General features: G+C 46.0%; 1 protein-coding gene across 10 annotated transcripts in view; it reads left to right on the top strand.

Moving 5' to 3' along the window:
* Positions 1-20,783, top strand: part of LOC104934961 (receptor-type tyrosine-protein phosphatase mu) — an 81,702-nt gene that overhangs the window by 35,977 nt on the left and 24,942 nt on the right. For 4 of the 10 annotated variants that reach the window (XM_027281372.1, XM_027281374.1, XM_027281375.1 and 1 more), the window contains exons 10-20: positions 4,158-4,311; positions 4,462-4,619; positions 4,699-4,808; positions 4,975-5,176; positions 5,487-5,589; positions 11,678-11,859; positions 11,949-12,043; positions 13,164-13,200; positions 15,468-15,542; positions 18,938-19,073; positions 20,534-20,566. In XM_027281372.1, the coding sequence (XP_027137173.1) occupies positions 4,158-4,311; positions 4,462-4,619; positions 4,699-4,808; positions 4,975-5,176; positions 5,487-5,589; positions 11,678-11,859; positions 11,949-12,043; positions 13,164-13,200; positions 15,468-15,542; positions 18,938-19,073; positions 20,534-20,566 (1,285 nt within the window). The remainder of the gene's footprint in view (positions 1-4,157; positions 4,312-4,461; positions 4,620-4,698; positions 4,809-4,974; positions 5,177-5,486; positions 5,590-11,677; positions 11,860-11,948; positions 12,044-13,163; positions 13,201-15,467; positions 15,543-18,937; positions 19,074-20,533; positions 20,567-20,783) is intronic. The other 6 variants (XM_027281376.1, XM_027281377.1, XM_019258799.2 and 3 more) reach the window with 3 other exon arrangements.

Below are 20,783 nucleotides of genomic sequence, written 5' to 3'. Positions count from 1 at the left end.
TGGACGTCCCCGCAGACTGTCTGAAACCTGGATGTAGTCTCCTGACGTCCCCACAGACTGTCTGAAACCTGGACGTAGTCTCTGTGACGTCCCCGCAGACTGTCTAAAACCTGGACGTAGTCTCCGTGATGTCCCTGCAGACTGTCTAAAACCTGGACGTAGTCTCCGTGATGTCCCTGCAGACGGCTAAAACCTGGACGTAGTCCTGTGAGTCTGGACGTAGTCTCCGTGACGTCCCCACAGACTGTCTAAAACTGGACGTAGTCCTCCATAACGTCCCGCAGACTGTCTAAAACCTGGACGAGTCTCCGTGACGTCCCCACAGACTGTCTAAAACCTGGACGTAGTCTCTGAGACGTCCCCACAGACTGTCTAAAACCTGGACTAGTTCTGTGACGTCCCCCAGACTGGCCTAAAACCTGGACGTAGTCTCTGTGACATCCCCCCCGCAGACTGTCTGAAACCTGGACGTAGTCCTCCGTGACGTCCCCCGCAGACTGTCGAAAACAAACCTGGAACGTGTCTCGTGTGACGTCCCCGCTCCCCCAGACTGTCTAAAACCGGACTAGTCTCCGTGATGTCCCCCGCAGACTGTCTCAAAACCTGGACGTAGTCTGTGACGTCCCCTGCAGACTGTCTAAAACCTGGACGTAGTCTCTGTCCTGCCCGTGACGTCCCTGCAGACTGTCTAAAAAACCTGGACGTAGTCTCTGTGAACGTCCTGACGTAGTCTCGTGACGTCCCCACAGACTGTCCAAAACCTGGACGTAGTCTCCGTGACGTCCCCACAGCTGTCAACCTGGAGTAGTCTCGTGAGTCCAATGACTTGATGGTTTGGTGTTCAGAGTGGATGAATCATCACTGACTCTCATGTTAAATCGGGTGAAATTTTAAAATGAAACCTCCTCCCCTCTCCTCCCGCCTCCTCCTCCTCTCCTCCCTCTCCTCTCCTCCTCCTCCTCCTCTCCTCCTCTCGTCCTCCTCCTCCTCCCTCCTCCTCTCCTCTCCTCCTCCTCCTCTCCTCCCTCTCCTCCTTCCCCCTTCTCCTCTCTCTCCTCCTCCCCGCCTCCCTCCTCCGTCCTCTCTCCTCCCTCCTCCTCCTCCTCCTCCTTCCTCCTCCTCCTCCTCCCTCCTCCTCCTCCTCCTCCTCCTCCTCTCCTCCTCCTCTCCTTCCTCTCCTCCTCTCTCCTTCTCATCCTCCTCCCCTCCTCCTCCCTCATCCTCTCCTCCCTCCTCCTCCTCCTCCTCCTTCTCTCCTCCTCCTCTCCTCCTCCTCTCCTCTCTCCTCCTCCTCCTCCTCCTCCTGCTCCTCCGCCTCTCCTCCGTCGTCCTCCTCCTCTCCTCCTCTCCTCCTCTCCTCTCCTCCCTCCTCCTCCTCCTCCTCCTTCTCTCCTTCCTCCTCTCCTCTTCCTCTCCTCTCCTCTCCTCCTTTCCTCCCTCCTCCTCCTCCTCTCCTCTCCGCCTCCTCCTCTCTCTCGTCCTCCTCCCTCCTCCTCCTCCTCCTCTCCCCCCTCCTCTCCTCCTCCTCATCCTCCTCCTTCTCTCCGCCTCTCCCTCTCCTCCTCCTCCTCCTCTCGGCGTCCTCCTGTGTCGTCCTCCTCCCTCCTCCCCCTCCTCCTCCTCCCTCCCTCCTCCTCCTCCTTCTCTCCTCCTCCTCCTCCTCCTCCTCTCCTCTCCTCTCCTCTCGTCCTCCTCCTCCTTCTCGAGTCACCTTCAGCTCTCTTCTTTGTTTCTGTCTCTTATCAGCTCCAAGCAGCCTCCACCAGGCTCGGCCCAGCAGCACAGCAGCCTATAGAGGTGGTTTTCTTGCCGGGTTTGGGCTGAGTCAGTTCAGTTAGGATGGTTCTGGTTGATGAGCGGAGGTTCGTTAGTCCATTAATGAAGTCTCTGTTTGTCGTTCATGATTTTATATTTCTGGATTTTTCATGTGAGTGAAGAAAACGAGAGCAGCTGCAACAAACGAGAAGAAGAGCGAGTGATGAGGAGAGTCCTCGAAACATGACGCTAATGAGAGAGAGCGAACGTTACGGAGACGGAAAGAAGACCAGCTGTGTGTGTGTGTGTGTGTGTGTGTGTGTGTGTGTGTCAGCAGGGTGAATGAAGCCATGCTGTAAATCTGTTTGAGTCAGTCCACGTCGTGTTCGCTAAAAGGTCACGGAGAGAAACAGAAAGTCAGCGACGGGTCCACTCAAGACCAGGTTCAGACTGTCTAAAACCTGGACGTAGTCTCCGTGACGTCCCCGCAGACTGTCTAAAACCTGGACGTAGTCTCTGTGACCCGTCCCCGCAGACTGTCTAAAACCTGGACGTAGTCTCCGAGACGTCCCTGCAGACTGTCTAAAACCTGGACGTAGTCTCTGTGACGTCCCCGCAGACTGTCTAAAACCTGGACGTAGTCTCAGTTCCGCAGGTTCTGTTGGGTTCTGCTGCCGGGCTGAAGGTTTCGGCTGTGTGAGGTGGATGTGTGTGATCCTTTCAGAATAAAAGCATTAGTCATGGCTGAAGTGAAGCTAATGAGGCGAAAGTGAACCTGTGATGAATGGAGTGTGAAACACAGCGAGAGGCTGAGTGTAGAAACTAAAGCACTCAGCTGTTTCCTTCATTCTGAAGCTGCGATCACTTCAACAATGTTTATTTCATGTAATGATCAAACCTCCTCCATCGCTCAGCACGCCATCTTCCTGATTTTCACAATAAATACCATCAATCTACCTGACACCACACCACCTGACATCAACCATCAACACTTACCCAGCGTTACTTCAATGTTAGACCAACGTTATTTCAGTGTTAGACCAACATTTTAATGTTAGACCAACGTTACTTCAATGTTAGACCAACGTTACTTTAATGTTAGACCGTTATTTTAACGATGACCATGACGACCACACACACACTCACACACACACGTTCAGCGTGGAATGGTGGGATTTTATGTGATAGCGTTCACTCTCCCCTCTGGGATTATGGGTAATAGGATCCACCTCAATCCCCTCGTCCCCCTCCCCTTGACCCCCGACCCCCATTGTTGCCGTGGCAATATCTCAGCCTGTAGATGTGTGTGTGTGTGTGTGTGTGTGTGTGTGCTCGATTACAGGAAGTTTTGCCATACAGCCACAGTTGACCACACACACACACACACACACACACACACACACACACACACAGATGAAAGACAACAAAGAACAGGAGAGGTTATTGTTCATTGGCTGCAGAAAAACAGCTGAAAACACACACACACACACACACACACACACACACACACACACATTTTCCTGCCTCCACCTATCATTCTCTCTCTGAGTGGATTGCTGTCTGTCATCTTGAAATATAGCACTTAGATTGGCCACTACAAAGACTGTGTGTGTATGTGTGTGTGTGTGTCTTAGTGCACTCAGTTGGCATCTTCCTTTAATCTCTGTCTCTGTGTTCAGTTGAAGCTTCTCGATGTAGTCTCTGTAGACGTCCTCGCAGACTGTCTAAAACCTGGACGTAGTCTCTGTAGACATCCTCGCAGACTGTCTAAAACCTGGACGTAGTCTCTGTAGACGTCCTCGCAGACTGTCTAAAACCTGGACGTAGTCTCTGAGACGTCCCCACAGACTGTCTAAAACCTGGACGTAGTCTCCGTGACCCGTCCCCGCAGACTGATAGACAGACTGATTCTGAGTTGCAGGTCTGTGGAGGGTTACCTCGGCTGGACGGTCTGTACCCGAACCCGGCTCTGCAGTCTGGTACCATTGGCCTGTGTCGTGTATCACGTGTAGCTGAGTTAACTGATGGAGACTTATGTTGACAAAACAGTGATGTGAGGAGGCAGCACTTCAGTCTTCATGTGAGTTACCTGTTCAGCTCAGACCACCTGCTGATTGGCTGACCCGAACACAGAGCGGCTGGCAGGATCTTTATCAGGTCTTCACCGAGCTTCAGACTGTTATCAGTTTAAATATTTAGGGAGCTTATTTTAACTTCAGAGGTGACACAAACATGAAGTCATCACGTTCACAGGTCACATGTTCAATGATCTCACACCAGATAAAATGCAGGTGAGATTCAGGTGAGGTGAAATCTCCGAAGACCCTTTATAATAAAAGCACAGATGATATAAGCCCCATGTGATCATCTGTACAGACCTGTTATTTCCTGTTTCCTGTCAGATCCGATGCATGGCCCACGACGTCTCGAGGTCGTCGACATTCAGTCCAAACAGGTGACAGTACGATGGGAACCATTCGGATACAACGTGACCCGCTGCCACAGCTACAACCTGACCATACAGTACCACTACAGACCTGCAGGGGCCCCCAGCAGGTAAGCACATGGAGGGGTCAACAGGTAAACAAGGGCAGGAATCGACAGGTAACAAGGGGAAGGGTCGACACGTAAACATGGGCAGGAGTCGACAGGTAGACTTAGGGATGGACAGACAGGTAAATGTGCCTCCTCCTGTGTCTCCTGCAGGGAGCCGGTGAAGGAGGAGGAGGTGTACGACGCTCAGCTGCCTCAGCACACTGTGCGTAACCTTCCACCATTCACCAACGTCAGCCTGAGACTTGTCCTGAGTAACCCAGAGGGACGCAAAGAGAGCGAGGAGCTGCTGGTGCTGACGGACGAGGACGGTACGAGTCACGGACACGTTCAGAGCGGACTTCAGCTGTTACGTTGTTGATGTTTTTAATATTTTTATTTGTGTATCAGTTCCCGGAGCCGTTCCAGTCGATTCAATCCTGGGCAGCAGTTACGAGCAGCAGATCAGTCTGAGCTGGAGAGAACCACTGCAGACGTACGGCCTCATCCGACAGTATGAGGTAAAGACTGAACGTGTCAATGGCGACTCTGAAATCAAGCTGAAGTTTGTTCATGTTGGTTTGTAAACAGAAAACACTACAACTTTAGTTTAGTTAGTTAGTAAAGACTCAGTTACCCACAACTGCCCTCCCCTGTGAGGCATTAATGTCCTTCTCTCCTTTACAGATCTCATACAAAGCTCTGAGCTCCTTCGACACAGAGTTCGACCTGTCCAATCAGAGTGGCAAGGTGTTCAAACCAGCCAATGAGACGAGCCACGTTTTCACCGGTCTCTACCCAGGCTCAACCTACTCCTTCACAATAAGAGCCTCCACCGTCAAAGGCTTCGGGCCTCCAGTCATCACCCAGTTCACCACCAAGATTTCAGGTTGTCCTTCAAAATAAGAGATGTCTACTCTGGTCCAAAATGTCAGGGTCGATTTTTTTGTCCCAGTCCGCCCATGCAACACGCTTTGTCCCAGAGGACAGAGATCACAACTCGCTTTGTCCTAGAGGACAGAAACAGAGATCACATCACGTTTTGTCCTCGAGGACAGAGATCACAACATGCTTTGTCCTAGAGGACAGAGATGACAACATGCTTTGTTCTAGAGGACAGAGATCACAACATGCTTGTGTTTTTTTGGTTTTGTCTTCGTGAATCTGATGTAACACTAACACGTCGTCATCATCTTCAGCCCCTCTGATGCCAGCATACGATCAGGAGTCTCCTCTGAATCAGACAGACTCCACTGTGACTGTTCTGCTGAAACCAGCTCAGAGCCGAGGAGCTCCAGTCAGGTAACACACAAATAAAACACACACACACACACACGTGTTGAAATATTCAGCAGCATCAATCTTCCGCTTCATAAATTTTTCACAACTCAAACGTTAAACATTAAAACATGACATGTTGCACTTTAAAGAAGAAACTGGAACTAAAACAACCTGAAGATGAAATTTTTCTGTCAAATTTTCAGCTGAAATCTTTAAATCATGGCTCAATAATGTCGTGTACATCAAACAGAGTGTGTTAATATTAAATATTGAACTAAAAATAACAACATTCTATGGAATTAGATAAAATATAAAGTCAGCAATTATAATAGGTAATTGTCTTGCTTTTTCTAACAAAAGAATGAAGAATCTTTGTATTAATTACTAAATTAATCATTTAAATGTTGATAACTGTTCATAAACTTTTGATCCAACACACACTCCGTAAATCTTCGTCACCAAGGCCCAGTGGGAGGCGGCATCCGCAGTAACAGTCGTCATGTCAACAGCTGTCTGCTCCCCGTAGTCGGGCTGTAACAAGGGATTTGATTAATTAACGATCAGCAGGCGGGGCTAATCAGAGCCTGCTGCTAACACCGAGGATTAACAGGGGATTAACGGCTAATGTGTCAATCACACACAGACAAGAGCGCTTCCTGTCCTTTCAGTCAGAGCTGACAGGAAACACAAAGACGCTTCATCTCCATTCATTAACTGACAGTTTATCTCTTTGAAACAATGAAGGCATCTACACTGATGGTGTGTTCACACAAACGCAGAGCAAATGTTCACCTCGCGTTACTTGCCAGGAAACACTGTGAGTGACATGAAGCTGAAATAAACAGAGCTTTACTTTTTTACTGTGATTTTAATAAACGTATCAAAAGAGGCTGGTGGATCGTGGTGGCTCATGGATGGTCTTGGTGGGTCTTGGTGGATCGTGGTGGGTCGTGGTGAGTCTTGGTGGGTCGTGATGGATTGTGGTGAATCATGGTGGGTCTTGGTGGGTTGTGGTGGATCTTTGTGGGTCATGGTAGGTCTTGTGGTGGATCATGGTGGGTCTCGTGGTAGGTCTTGGTGGATCGTGGTGGGTCATGGTAGATCTTGGTGGGTCGTGGTGGATCTTGGTGGGCCGTGGTGGGTCGTGGATGGTCCTGGTGGGTCGTGGTGAATCGTGGTGAGTTGTGGTGGATCGTGGTGGATCTTGGTGGGTCGTGGTAGGTTGTGGTGGATCGTGGTGAGGCGCGGTGGATGGTCTTGGTGGGTCGTGGTAGGTTGTGGTGGATCGTGGTGGGTCTTGTGGATCTTGGTGGGTCGTGGTGGGTCGTGGTGGATCTTGGTGGGTCTTGGTGAGTTGTGGTAGATCTTGGTGGATCGTGGTGCGTCATGGTGGGTCGAGGTGGATCTTGGTGGGTCGTGGTGGATCTTGGTGGATCGTGGTGCGTCATGGTGGGTCGAGGTGGATCGTGGTGGGTCGTGGTGGATCTTGGTGGGTCTTGGTGAGTCGTGGTGTATCTTGGTATGTCTTGGTGGATCGTGGTGGGTCGAGGTAGATCTTGGTGGGTCGGGGTGGATCTTGGTGAGCCGTGGTAGATCGTGGTCGATCTTGGTGAGTCGTAGTGGGTCGTGGTGGATTGTGGTGGGTCTCATGGTGGGTCTTGGTGGATCTTGGTGAATCGTGGTGGGTCGTGGTGGATCTTGGTGGGTCTTGGTTTATAAAACACGTTGACGTTTTATTTGTGGGAAGAAGAAAGGTGATGAAAATGGATCATTCGAAGAGAATCAAGGTCCATGTCCGTCTTTGTGTGTGTCTTATGCAGTGTGTTAATTGACATGATCAGTGATGTGAAATTCATCAGATTGAACAGATGCTGCTCAGAGATATGATTTAATGTTTGTGTGTTTATATTTATCCCCCCCCCCACACACACACACACACACACACACACAGACACACACACACACACACACACACACAGACACACTCCTGGATAGGAGCCTCAGATCGCAGGACAAAAGGTGTTGCCGCTGGCGACCTGCAGCTGTAATCAGATTACTGTCACACACACAGAAAAGTGTTGCAGCGTGAGCATGAAGAAATGTGATTGGAGACGGAGAGAAGAAGAAAAGAGACAAAGAGAGAGAGACGTGAGGGGGAGGAGAGTGAACGACAAGAAAGAAAAAAGATTAAATCTGTGGTGTGTGTGTTACAGTTTGTGTATATGTGTCTGTTAAATTGTGTATGTGTGTCTGTGTGTGTGTGTGTGTGTGTCTGTTAAATTGTGTGTGTTTTCCTGTCCTTCTTTAGTTTCCTGTCCAGCAGGAAATGTGACAATACTGCAGTTTTACCGTCCACACCCTCCGTGTGTGTGTTGAATCTGTGTTAGAATTTGTGTGTGTGTGTGTGTGTGTGTGTGTGTGTGTGTGTGATGTATGACTTCTGTCCTGAATCTGCTTCCTGTGAAAACTATTGTTCCCAGTGTCCCTCTGGACACAAACACTGTTGAAAAACTCATCGCGTTACGTTCAGGTGCAGCTCAGTGTTGAGCCGCACACAGTCTGTGTGAACTCTGACACCTGCTGGTGGAAAACACAAACTGCCCCTTTGTGATTGGCTGAATTTTCCTCAAAATCAGCTCAGTTAGTGAAACTTCTGATGCTGTTTTTATACGTTTGGTCATATTTTTATCAAGAAGTCAGCTTTCATGAGACTGAAGTCGACGGACTTTAATGTAATCTCTGTTAAGTAGAATCTGTAGGTTTACATAGAGTCAGTAGGTTCATGTAGAGTCTGTAGGTTCACGTAGAGTCAGTAGGTTTACATAGAGTCAGTGGGTTTACGTAGAGTCAGGGGTTTATGTAGAGTCAGTAGGTTCACGTAGAGTCAGTAGGTTTACATAGAGTCAGTGGGTTTACGTAGAGTCAAGGGGTTTACATAGAGTCAGTGGGTTTACGTAGAGTCAGGGGGTTTACGTAGAGTTAGTAGGTGTACGTAGAGTCAGTAGGTTTACGTAGAGTCAGGGGGTTTACGTAGAGTCAGGGGGTTTACGTAGAGTTAGTAGGTTTACGTAGAGTCAGTAGGTTTACGTAGAGTCAGTAAGTTTACATAGAGTCAGTAGGTTTACGTAGAGTCAGTAGGTTTATGCAGAGTCTGTAGGTTTACATAGAGTCAGGGGGTTTACGTAGAGTCAGGGGGTTTACGTAGAGTTAGTAGGTTTACGTAGAGTCAGTAGGTTTACGTAGAGTCAGGGGGTTTTCATAGAGTCAGTAGGTTTACGTAGAGTCAGTAGGTTTATGCAGAGTCTGTAGGTTTACATAGAGTCAGTGGGTTTACGTAGAGTCACTGGGTTTACGTAGAGTCAGTAAGTTTACGTAGAGTCAGTGGGTTTACGTAGAGTCAGTGAGTTTACATAGAGTCAGTGGGTTTACGTAGAGTCAGTGGGTTTACGTAGAGTCAGTAAGTTTACGTAGAGTCAGTGGGTTTACGTAGAGTCGGGGTTTACGTAGAGTCGGGGTTTACGTAGAGTCAGTAGGTTTATGTAGAGTCAGTAGGTTTACTTAGAGTTTGTGGGTTTACGTAGAGTCAGTAGGTTTACGTAGAGTTAGGGGGTTTACGTAGAGTCAGTAGGTTTACGTAGAGTCAGTAAGTTTACGTAGAGTCAGTGGGTTTACGTAGAGTCTGGGTTTACGTAGAGTCGGGGTTTACGTAGAGTCAGTAGGTTTATGTAGAGTCAGTAGGTTTACGTAGAGTCAGTGGGTTTAAGTAGAGTCAGGGGGTTTACGTAGAGTCAGTAGGTTTACGTAGAGTCGGGGTTTACGTAGAGTCAGTGGGTTTACGTAGAGTCAGGGGGTTTACGTAGAGTCAGTAGGTTTACGTAGAGTCAGTAGGTTTACGCAGAGTCTGTGGGTTTACGTAGAGTTAGTAGGTTTACATAGAGTCTGTGGGTTTACGTAGAGTCAGTAAGTTTACTTAGAGTCTGTGGGTTTACGTAGAGTCTGTGGGTTTACGTAGAGTCAGGGGGTTTACGTAGAGTCTGTGGGTTTACGTAGAGTCAGTAGGTTTACTTAGAGTTTGTGGGTTTACGTAGAGTCAGTAGGTTTACGTAGAGTCAGTAGGTTTACGTAGAGTCAGTAGGTTTACGTAGAGTCAGTGGGTTTACGTAGAGTCAGGGGGTTTAAGTAGAGTCAGGGGGTTTACGTAGAGTCAGTAGGTTTACGTAGAGTCAGTAAGTTTACATGGAGTCTGTGGGTTTACCTAGAGTCTGTGGGTTTACGTAGAGTCAGTAGGTTTACGTAGAGTCAGAGGGTTTACGTAGAGTCAGTAGGTTTACGTAAAGTCAGTAGGTTTACGTAGAGTCTGTGGGTTTACGTAGAGTCTGTGGGTAGGTTTACGTAGAGTCTGTGGGTTTACGTAGAGTCTGTGGGTTTACATAGAGTCAGTAGGTTTACATAGAGTTTGTGGGTTTACGTAGAGTCAGTAGGTTTACGTAGATTTAGGGAGTTTACGTAGAGTCAGTAGGTTTACGTAGAGTCAGTAAGTTTACGTAGAGTCAGTGGGTTTAAGTAGAGTCAGGGGGTTTACGTAGAGTCAGTAGGTTTACGTAGAGTCAGTAAGTTTACATGGAGTCTGTGGGTTTACGTAGAGTCAGTAAGTTTACGCAGAGTCAGTAGGTTTACGTAGAGTCAGTAGGTTTACGTAGAGTCTGTGGGTTTACGTAGAGTCAGTAGGTTTACGTAGAGTCAGTAAGTTTACATGGAGTCTGTGGGTTTACGTAGAGTCAGTAGGAATACGTAGAGTCAGTAAGTTTACATGGAGTCTGTGGGTTTATGTAGAGTCTGTAGGTTTACATCAGTGGCTTTACGTAGAGTCTGTAGGTTTACGTAGAGTCTGTACGTTTACATACAGTCAGTGGGTTTACGTACAGTCAGTAGGTTTACGTAGAGTCAGTAAGTTTACGTAGAGTCTTTGGGTTTATGTAGAGTCTGTTGGTTTACGCCAGTGGGTTTACGTAGAGTCTGTAGGTTTACGTAGAGTCTGTAGGTTTACGCCAGTGGGTTTACGTAGAGTCTATAGGTTTACGCCAGTGGGTTTACGTAGAGTCTGTAGGTTTACGTAGAGTCTGTTGGTTTACGTAGAATCTATAGGTTTACGCCAGTGGGTTTACGTAGAGTCTGTAGGTTTACGTAGAGTCTGTTGGTTTACGCCAGTGGGTTTACGTAGAGTCTGTAGGTTTACGCAGAGTCTATAGGTTTACGCCAGTGGGTTTACGTAGAGTCTGTAGGTTTACGTAGAGTCTGTTGGTTTACGTCAGGGGGTTTACGTAGAGTTAGTAGGTTTTTTTGTCTGTTAAAGCTCTAACTTGTCTTGTCACAGCTGATTGGTAAACAGGAAGTCATTTCAAATATAATCAGTGAATAAATCCTGATTTTACATTTCGAACTAGAAGCCTTTGTTTCCATTTGTGTTCTGTCTTCATGTCCTTTCACCACATCCACGATTTAATACGTGCAGAGTCGAGGCGACATGAATTATCAGTTTAATGTCAGACTGTTGTAAAGTTACAGCCTGTACATACAGAGAGAGTTCATAAAAGTGGAGGGGAGCGTGATGGAGGAGAGGCAGCACTGACCTTTCTGTGGAGCTGAATAATGAACCAACAGATGGAGAGAAGAACAGGAGACTGCTTTTATGTTCCAGCCGTCTGTGTGAATAGAAATAAGTCACCAGCTGAAAATCATCAAAAATCTCTAAAATACTGGATTCATCGTAGTCTCTGTAACGTCCCCGCAGACTGTCTAAAACCTGGACGTAGTCTCCGAGACGTCCCTGCAGACTGTCTAAAACCTGGACGTAGTCTCTGTGACGTCTCCGCAGACTGTCTAAAACCTGGACATAGTCTCTGTGACGTCCCCGCAGACTGTCTAAAACCTGGACATAGTCTCTGTGATGTCCCCACAGACTGTCTAAAACCTGGACGTAATTTCTGTGATGTCCCCACAGACTGTCTAAAACCTGGACGTAATTTCTGTGATGTCCCCACAGACTGTCTAAACTACCAACATGAATGATATCAGGAAACTAAAATGATGTCTGTCTGTCTGTCTGCAGTAAGTATCAGGTGGTGGTGGAGGAGGAGCGCCCCCGCAGGCAGAGGAGAGGTACTGCAGAGATCCTGCGTTGTTACCCAGTACCCATTCACTTCCAGAATGCCTCTCTGTTGGACTCTCAGTATTACTTCAGTGCAGAGCTGCCGATGAGCGAGATGAGAGCTCCCATGGCCTTCTGTGTTGGTCAGTCAGTTCATTAAAGTCTGTTGATTGGTTAATTAAAAAGTCCTGTGTTAACCTGTTAACCTGTGTGTGTGTGTGTGTGTGTGCAGGTGATAACAGGACCTACAGTGGTTACTGGAACGCCCCTCTGCTGCCTCACAAGAGTTATGGCATCTACTATCAGGCAGTCAGCACTGCTAACGGGGTGAGTCCACCAGTCAACAGGTGACCCCCAACAGGTGACTTCAGGACAAGGGTGGACACCAAGACCAAGACTAAGACTAATAGACATACAGACTCAGACTGAAGTTAAGATCGTGAAGATTCTGCAGTGTCTGTTTTATTTTGAAAAGCTGTTCAAAGCCGTGCAGAGACTCCGTGTTCGTCACACAGGAAACAAAACTGTGTTTAAAGGATGTCAAGACATCCAATCACGGCGAGCAGCAGAGCTCGACGCCGCTCGCCGGGTGACACCACCACACATGTTATAACGAAGGTTTCACATTGATCTGTTCTGTTCGACACATCTCCCTCAGCTGCTGTCACAAAAACCAGACACGCGAAACAGACACACACGCACACACACACACACACACACTTTAATAGCAGTGCAGATAGTTCAAGCAGCCTGACCAGTGACACTAATAGGCTGCAGTAGGGATGTGTGTGTGTGTGTGTGTGTGTGTCAGTGTAAGACGTGTGTAAAAAAAAAAAAAAAAACCCAAAAAAGCCACCACACACACACACACACACACACATACACACACACACACATACACACACACAAACTAATCGTATTATGTTGTGTGTTAATTATTGACGCTGGGAGGTTTAATTGGTGTGTGTGTTGAATAATGCAGCGATAGTAGTGCTTTTTACTGTCGCCACACCGCAGAGACACACACTGCTGTGTGTTTTAGTGTGTGTGTGTGTGTGTGTGTGTGTGCATGAATATTCATGAGCTCTTGTGGTTAATTTGTCGTCTGTTTGTTAAAACCAGAAAGACACAAGATGTTCTCTCTCGCCTTTCAACAAAACCTGTGTGTGTGTTACAGTGTGTGTGCGTGTGTGTTACAGTATGCATGTGTTACTGTGTGTGTGTGTGTGTGTTATAGTGTGTGTGTGTGTGTGTGTGTGTGTGTGTGTGTGTGTGTTGCTTGTTAAATGCCAGCACAGGCACTGATCCACAGCCATTTTCCTTCTGTCCGCTCTGTTTACGACGTGTGTGTGTGTGTGTGTGTGTGTGTGTGTGTGTGCAGAAAGTTGACAGTTAATATGTCGGCATTTGTGTTGACAGGAAACTAATTAGCTTCTCTCTCTAACAGGAGACGAAGATCGACTGTGTGCGGGTGGCCACTAAAGGTAAGAAACTGTTGTGAGTTTTATTCTGAAAGGTATTCTGGACGATTTTGAAAGGTGCGGTATTGCATTTTATTTTGAAAGGTCGAGTACCTTTTCCTTTTTGAGGTTATCATTATTAGCTGGTTAGTACTCCTCTTTGTAGTACTCTGTGTACTTCCTGTGTAGTGTCGTCTCAGTTCAAGTACGGCCTTACAGGAGAGGACATGACACCATGTGACCTCCACCATGTGTCCATGTGTTAGCCTGTGCTGAAGTCTGCTGACTGCTGGACTGGACCTACGACTAAATTAGCCGCTAGCTCGTCAGACGCAGCTCTGTGTAATGAGACACAGATGGCAGTTAGCTGTTGGAGCGCTAGGCTAATGGTTAGCACACATCCAGAAATATAATGGCTTACAGATGGCTGCTCGTCCCTGACACCTGTCCTTCAGTCTGTCTGTCCTCCTGATGTCCTCTGCAGACAGACGGACACGCCACACAACTAAAACACACACTGGACTTTGAGCTACGCTATCGCTAGGCTAACAGAAGGCTAATGACTTGGACTCTATGGGTGTCCAGAGAGCTGTTTAGCACTACAGCTAAACAAGCTAAAACACTGTTATCTCCCCTGATGAACATCCAGGATTATCACACACACGCACACACACACTCAGTAATTGACTGTTCTGGCTTTAATCAGCTTTTATTGGAGCACAGTTCTGGTGGCTAACGACACCAGATGCTGATTGGCTCTGCCGGTCCCCTGGCACCTGCCAGTCATGCTGCAGTAGCCAACTAGATCTCCCAGGGGTCCCCCCCCTCCCCCATGGTTCCTTGCAGCGCTAACAGTGAGCGGAGCTGATGTGAATGTAAAGAAGAGCTGAATGTCTGCTGAATGTTAACTGGACAGTTCAGCACAAAGAAAACAAAGATTCACACACAAACACACACACACACACTGCCTTTCACCTCACACACACAGTTAATGGAAGTTTCAGTGTTAGTGAACAGAACGGTGGTATTTGTTACATGTATGTAAATTACATGTGTAACACACGTCTCAATGTATGTTTCACTAATATACAAAACATATTACAGCATGTTTACAACATGAGTTCTTATGTATGTTTATTATTAAATTAATTATCCATTTTATATATCAAATCTGTATTAATAAACCTACATATGTGTGTGTGTATATATATTATATCTATATATATATATATATATATATATCTATATTATATTTTATATATTATATATTATATATATATCGTTCTTCTGTCATGACCAAACTATGGACCAGACCAAATGCGCAACACTCAACAAGTTTTTATTACAAAAACAAAAATCACTCTTGACGGAATAAAAAAACTCTTCACTAATTTAGGAAACTAAAAGTCACTCAACTAAAGGACGAAAGGACACGGATGTATGTACCACAAGGTAAGGGCACAGGTGGAAACAATCGGGCGGAGACAGGTAATCCCAAGGGCGGGAAAAAAGACAAAAGGGAGAAAGTGGTACAATGACCACGACAGGAAGTGGAACCAAAATAAAACAGGAAATCACAGACAACATAGACACAGACAAAAACTGAATTAATTAACTTAACAAAGTTTCCTGGACATGACAATACCCAATATTTAATATATAATCTTAATATGTGTAAAAATATTATACCCATATATAATCTTAATATAAATATAAATAAATAAATATAAATAAATAAATATATATATATATATATATATTATATATCTATCTATATATATATATATATTATATATATATGTAAACATGCATACCCCAATATTTAATATATGTCCATATATGTATGTATGTATGTGTATTGAACAAAAGGTAGCGTTAGCATTGAAGCTAACTGTTGGCTTGAAGCCTGCTGCTGCATTCTGCTTCTTTGATTACTAATTGATTGATTGATTGATTGATTGATTGATTGATTGATTGATTGATTGGCTGATTAACAAGCTTCTCTTTCAGGTCTGTTTCTGTTGAACTGTTGAACAGCGCTCTGCTCGCCTGTCGAGGTCCTTAGCAGTGAAGTCATGAGGATTCATTCGTGTTATAAAGATTATAGAAACTTTATAGTGACATCACATCCAGGTTGATTAAAGGCTGATAATTACCTCGTCAGGAGAGCATGCTGCATGTCACTAATATTTCTGCTTCAGTACAAACATTTCCACAGCCTGTCTCTCTCTCTGTTTATCTGTCTGTCTGTCTGCCTGTCTTTCTCTCTGCATGCCTTCCTGGATGAATAGCTGCTATAATCATCACCCAGCTCACCACGCCGTACATTCGCATCGCGCCGGCGGCTGGTGACAAGCAGCTAACAGGTCAGACAAATACACACAAATACACACAAATACACACAAATACTTAATGCCAATGTACAAGATAGAAGAAGGGAACACAATAAATATGTGATATGCAGCTGCTGACAGATTTAAAACAAAACACACACACACATTACATTTAAATATTTACCAGCCTGAAGGTTGAAACTTTACTGTTTATGTACACACACAAACATGATGTGTGTGTGTGTGTGTGGGAGGGGGGTGGGGTTGTGTCACCAGCAGGCCTCAAACAGCTGTTCACTTGTATACACACATTAACACACACACCTCCCACTCAGCGTGACTGGCTGAAGCCCTGAAGCAGAAAACAGCTTCTCTATGGCCCACTGTGACACACACTCTGAAACACACACACACACACACACACACACAGATAAATTCTTCAAAGTGTTTTGAGCCTTTAAACTGAAAACAGCAGCTCTCTGCCTCTGAGGGGTGATGACTGGTGTGTGTGTGTGTGTGTGTGTGTGTGTGTGTGTTTCACTGTGTGTGTGTGTGTGTCTGACCTTGAAGAGACAAACAGAGTGAGTGGATGAAGCAGGTTTTAGAGCTGTCTCTGGTTTTTAGACCTTAGAACCGAACACGTCAGTCCATGTTCTGCAACAGACTAAGATTAGAATGGAACTAGAACTAAACTGAGTCAGCTGGACGGATTCAGACCAGTGTAGAACTTCACTGGACTCAGAACTGGTTAGACTGGACTAATTTCAGGTGGGTCCAGGTGAGAAAAACAAACTGTACCCAACAAAGAGCCAGAACATGAGGAGCAAAAAACAACGCAGAACGATCCGACAGGACAAAGATAGAAACACCTGGACGCAGGTGACAGAAAACACCTAGACACAGGTAACACAGAAAACACCTGGACACAGGTGACACAGAAATCACCTGGACGCAGGTGACATAAAACACCTGGACGCAGGTGACACAGAAAACACCTGGACACAGGTGACACAGAAAACACCTGGACACAGGTGACACAGAAAACACCTGGACGCAGGTGACAGAAAACACCTGGACACAGGTGACACAGAAAACACCTGTACGCAGGTGACAGAAAACACCTGGACACAGGTAACACAGAAAATACCTGGACGCAGGTGACAGAAAACACCTGGTCGCAGGTGACAAAAAACACCTGGACACAGGTGACAGAAAACACCTGGACACAGGTGACAGAAAACACCTGGACACAGGTGACACAGAAAACACCTGGACACAGCTGACAGAAAACACCTGGACGCAGGTGACACAGAAAACACCTGGACGCAGCTGACAGAAAACACCTGGACACAGTGACACAGAAAACACCTGGACGCAGCTGACAGAAAACACCTGGACGCAGGTGACACAGAATACACCTGGACGCAGGTGACAGAGAACACCTGGACGCAGGTGACAGAAAACACCTGGATGCAGGTGACAGAAAACACCTGGACACAGGTGACACAGAAAACACCTGGACGCAGGTGACAGAGAACACCTGGACGCAGGTGACAGAAAACACCTGGACACAGGTGACAGAAAACACCTGGACACAGGTGACACAGAAAACACCTGGACACAGGTGACACAGAAAACAATGGTGTGGTCATTCAGCCCGCCTCAGGTCAGCTGATGCCGATATTTAGATTAGCCGTGAAGTGGAAGAGGCGGTCCAACCTTGATAAAGCTGTAGGTGATGTCACTCAGGCTCCAGGCTGTCATTGGTTAAGAATTAGAATTAGAGTTTTTATTGTCATTGCACAGTATTACAGAATGACGCTCTCCCGTCAGATAATAAATAACTAAACGAGACACGCATCAAACCAAAAGAACACTATATACAAATTACAAAGTAAGAGACGTAAAGTTATAGATGATTGTGAACACCGTACATATATATTGCGTATAAATTATTGCACTTCTGAGAAAGAATTGCCATGTCTTTTGTGTGGTCAGACATCTTTATTGCACTGGTCCGTGGCTGAAACGACACGATTGTGCCAGCTGTTTTCATTTAACAGGACTATGACCTGTTGTAGAAACAGTCTGTTAGTCCGTGTTTTAAGCGCCCTGAAACGTCTGCCAGAGGGCAGCAGCTGAAGCCCGGGGTCCTGGGTGTGTACTGTCTCTCAGAATGCTGCGTGCCCTCAGACAGAGGGTGATCTTCTGGGAGCCTTAATGACCCTCTGTAGTGCCTTTCTGTGTGCCATGGTGCAGCTGGAACACAGATACAGTATGTCAGTACACTCTCAATGGAGCAGCGATAGAAGACGGTCAGCAGTTCCCTCTTTAAGCTGATCCTGAAGTGGAGCCACTGTTGGGCCTTCTTCATGACCGCTGAGGTGTTGGAGCTCCATCTGAGATCTGTGTCCATGTGCACACCCAGGAATTTGAAGCTGGCCACCCTCTCCACAGACAAAACATCAGACGTGCCACACACGACTGCAGCGTGCAGAGAAAAAATGTCCACAGTTTGATAGGTACACACACACTCACACACAGAGTGACTGATGGCTGTTGTCAGGTTCTGGATGAGAATCTGTTGTAGGTCTAAAATGACACACACTCACACACTCACACACACTCATATGAGAGCGTTCGACAGCGACATCGTGTCCTAAACGTTTCTCATCTACAGAGTCATCTGACAGGATATTACATCTGGACACACACACACACACACACTCACTCACTCACTCACTCACTCACTCACTCACTCACTCACTCACACACTCACACTCACACTCACACTCACACACACACACACACACACACACACAGAGCAGGTAATGGGTTTTTCATAGGACTGACATCTCATCACATTATACAGTCAGAAGGACTCTCTGCTCTTCGTCCGTCACACCTTGTCTTCGATCTGCTTCAACCAGGTGGAACTCAGTGTTACACCTTCATCACAACCACTGACTGCCTGTGCTGCCGGATCAGTACTGTTACTGTTAGTACGAGTAGTATTGTTGTTGAAGTAGCAGTCGTAGTATTAGTATTTGTCTCTTGCAGCAGCTGTGGTCGCTGTGAGATGGGCTGAACTTTGTCCAATAAATGGAAACGAGGTGGAAATTCATCCCATCAGCTACATGGTGGCGCTGTAATAAAGGCTGCTCATATTCAAAGTCTGATTATTCATTTTTATGAAAAGTAATAATCAGATTTTCAAATCAAATTATTAATGAAAGTCAATAGTTTTACATGTTTTGTTAAAGATATTCGACAACAGTTCATTTAGTTTCACAGTAATTTATGATGTTCAACAGTTAATTCACATTTTTTTTAGTCAAAGGTATATTAATGTCAAACTGAATAATATTATTTCATGCAATTATACTTTTATTATTTCATGTTAATTCTATTTCACGGTGATGATTCAGGAGCTGCGACCAGGAAACCAGAACCAGAACAGGAGGAACCCGGGTCGGATCACACGGTGAAGATCGCTGGATCCATTGCCGGCATCCTGCTCTTCATCATCATCTTCCTCGGAGTCATCCTGCTGATGAAGAAACGGTGAGGATGTCACACACACACACACACACACACACACACACACACACACATCATCATGTTTATTAATTTTTTCACTTTATTTTAATGTTTGATAAAAATCTATGAATCGACCAATCACAGCTCGCATTTGAAGGTCGTGTGAAGAGCTGGGTCATAGTTATTGGGTCAGTAACGTGTGGCAGTTTATATTAATACACGTTACCATGGAGGAATATTTAAGAACATAACATGCCAACAACATGTATATTTAAATATGCAAATGAGGCTTCATCTAATAATATAAATAATTATGTGAGGCTAACAAACGATCTTTCTTCAACACAGATATGTTAGAGACAGCCTGGTGGTCAACGTGAACGTAGCATTAATAGAACGTTTGATAAAGGTTCTCTGATGGTCACAGCTCTGTCACTGAAGTTATTCTAAACATCAACAAGTCGTCTTGATTGGAGATATATTTAGTAAGTTACATGTATGTAGATGAATGGAGCAGCATCAAAGGTATCACACACAGTGGCAGTGAGGATGATGAGGATGAATAATGGAGCAGATTGCAGTAATCACCATTAAACTACATGTGGACTGACTTTATTCTCCAACATCAAACACACACCCCGCTGGGACACACACACTAATATATACACACACACTAATACACACACTTAAACACAGAGGGAAAAGTGTGTGTGTTTGGAGAACGTCGACGATAAGAGAGAAATTTAGATGAAAGAACGTTTTATTCTTTGTTTTTTTTTTCAGTCGCCTCAAGCTGAATGGCTTCAGGCTACAGAGACACACACACATCTGTATAAAGAGTGTGTGTGTGTGTGTGTGTGTGTGTGTGTGTGCGCGCGCGTGTCTGTCGGGTCAGTCGAGCTCTGATCTCTAACAGATATTAGAGTGAGAAGCGGTCGTCGGGTCTCTAATGAGCTTTTGGATGCTGACTGGGTGCGTTTGATTTCCACTCTGTGAGCAGATGGAGGTCAGACTCATTACAGCCGGAGTCAAAACAGAAAGCTGGGTGCATCAGCTCTGCTTGGCTGATGCAGTAACCTTTCACCGAAGCGTGTTCCTGAGACAAAGACAGGTGATCAGATGGTTCAGGACCCCTCAGGATGAGGTCGAGCGGGTCTCCTAGTGGTTGGTTTGAAACTCTGCGGTGCAGAGGAGAAACCGCTGGGGAAGGGTGGGCGGGGCATCAGCGCCAAACTGAGGTGGACCTGATAACTCGAGTATCGCCTGTTTCTGCTTCTCACACATTCCCCTCCAATCAGAGTTGTCCCCTCCCCCTTCACACATTGATTGACACCTCATACTAGCCAATCACCACGCTCCTCCTCCACACTGAATAATTAAACTCATCTGTATTTTCTCTCCGACGTTAATCTGTTCTTTTTTTGTTCTTTGTTTTTTCTTTCCCTCCATTCCATCCCTCCCTCTGCTCCGCCCCCTCCACTCAGACGAAGAAATTATCACTCCTACACTTACTACCTGTAAGTAACCTGTTAACCTCTGACCTCTCACCTGTAACCTTTACCTTAACATCAAACCTCAACACTGAAAGACCTCAGGGCACACAAATCTTAAAACCTCTCGAAACATCTCGAAACACCAGAAACATCTTAAAACATCTCGAGATACCAGCAACACCAGAAACATCTCGAAACACCTGCAACATCTCGAAACATCTTGAAACATCTTCAAACACCA

Source organism: Larimichthys crocea, chromosome VIII (assembly GCF_000972845.2).
Source record: "Larimichthys crocea isolate SSNF chromosome VIII, L_crocea_2.0, whole genome shotgun sequence".
Classification (NCBI taxonomy): domain Eukaryota; kingdom Metazoa; phylum Chordata; class Actinopteri; family Sciaenidae; genus Larimichthys; species Larimichthys crocea.
This window is presented reverse-complemented; position numbering and strand designations above follow the sequence as displayed.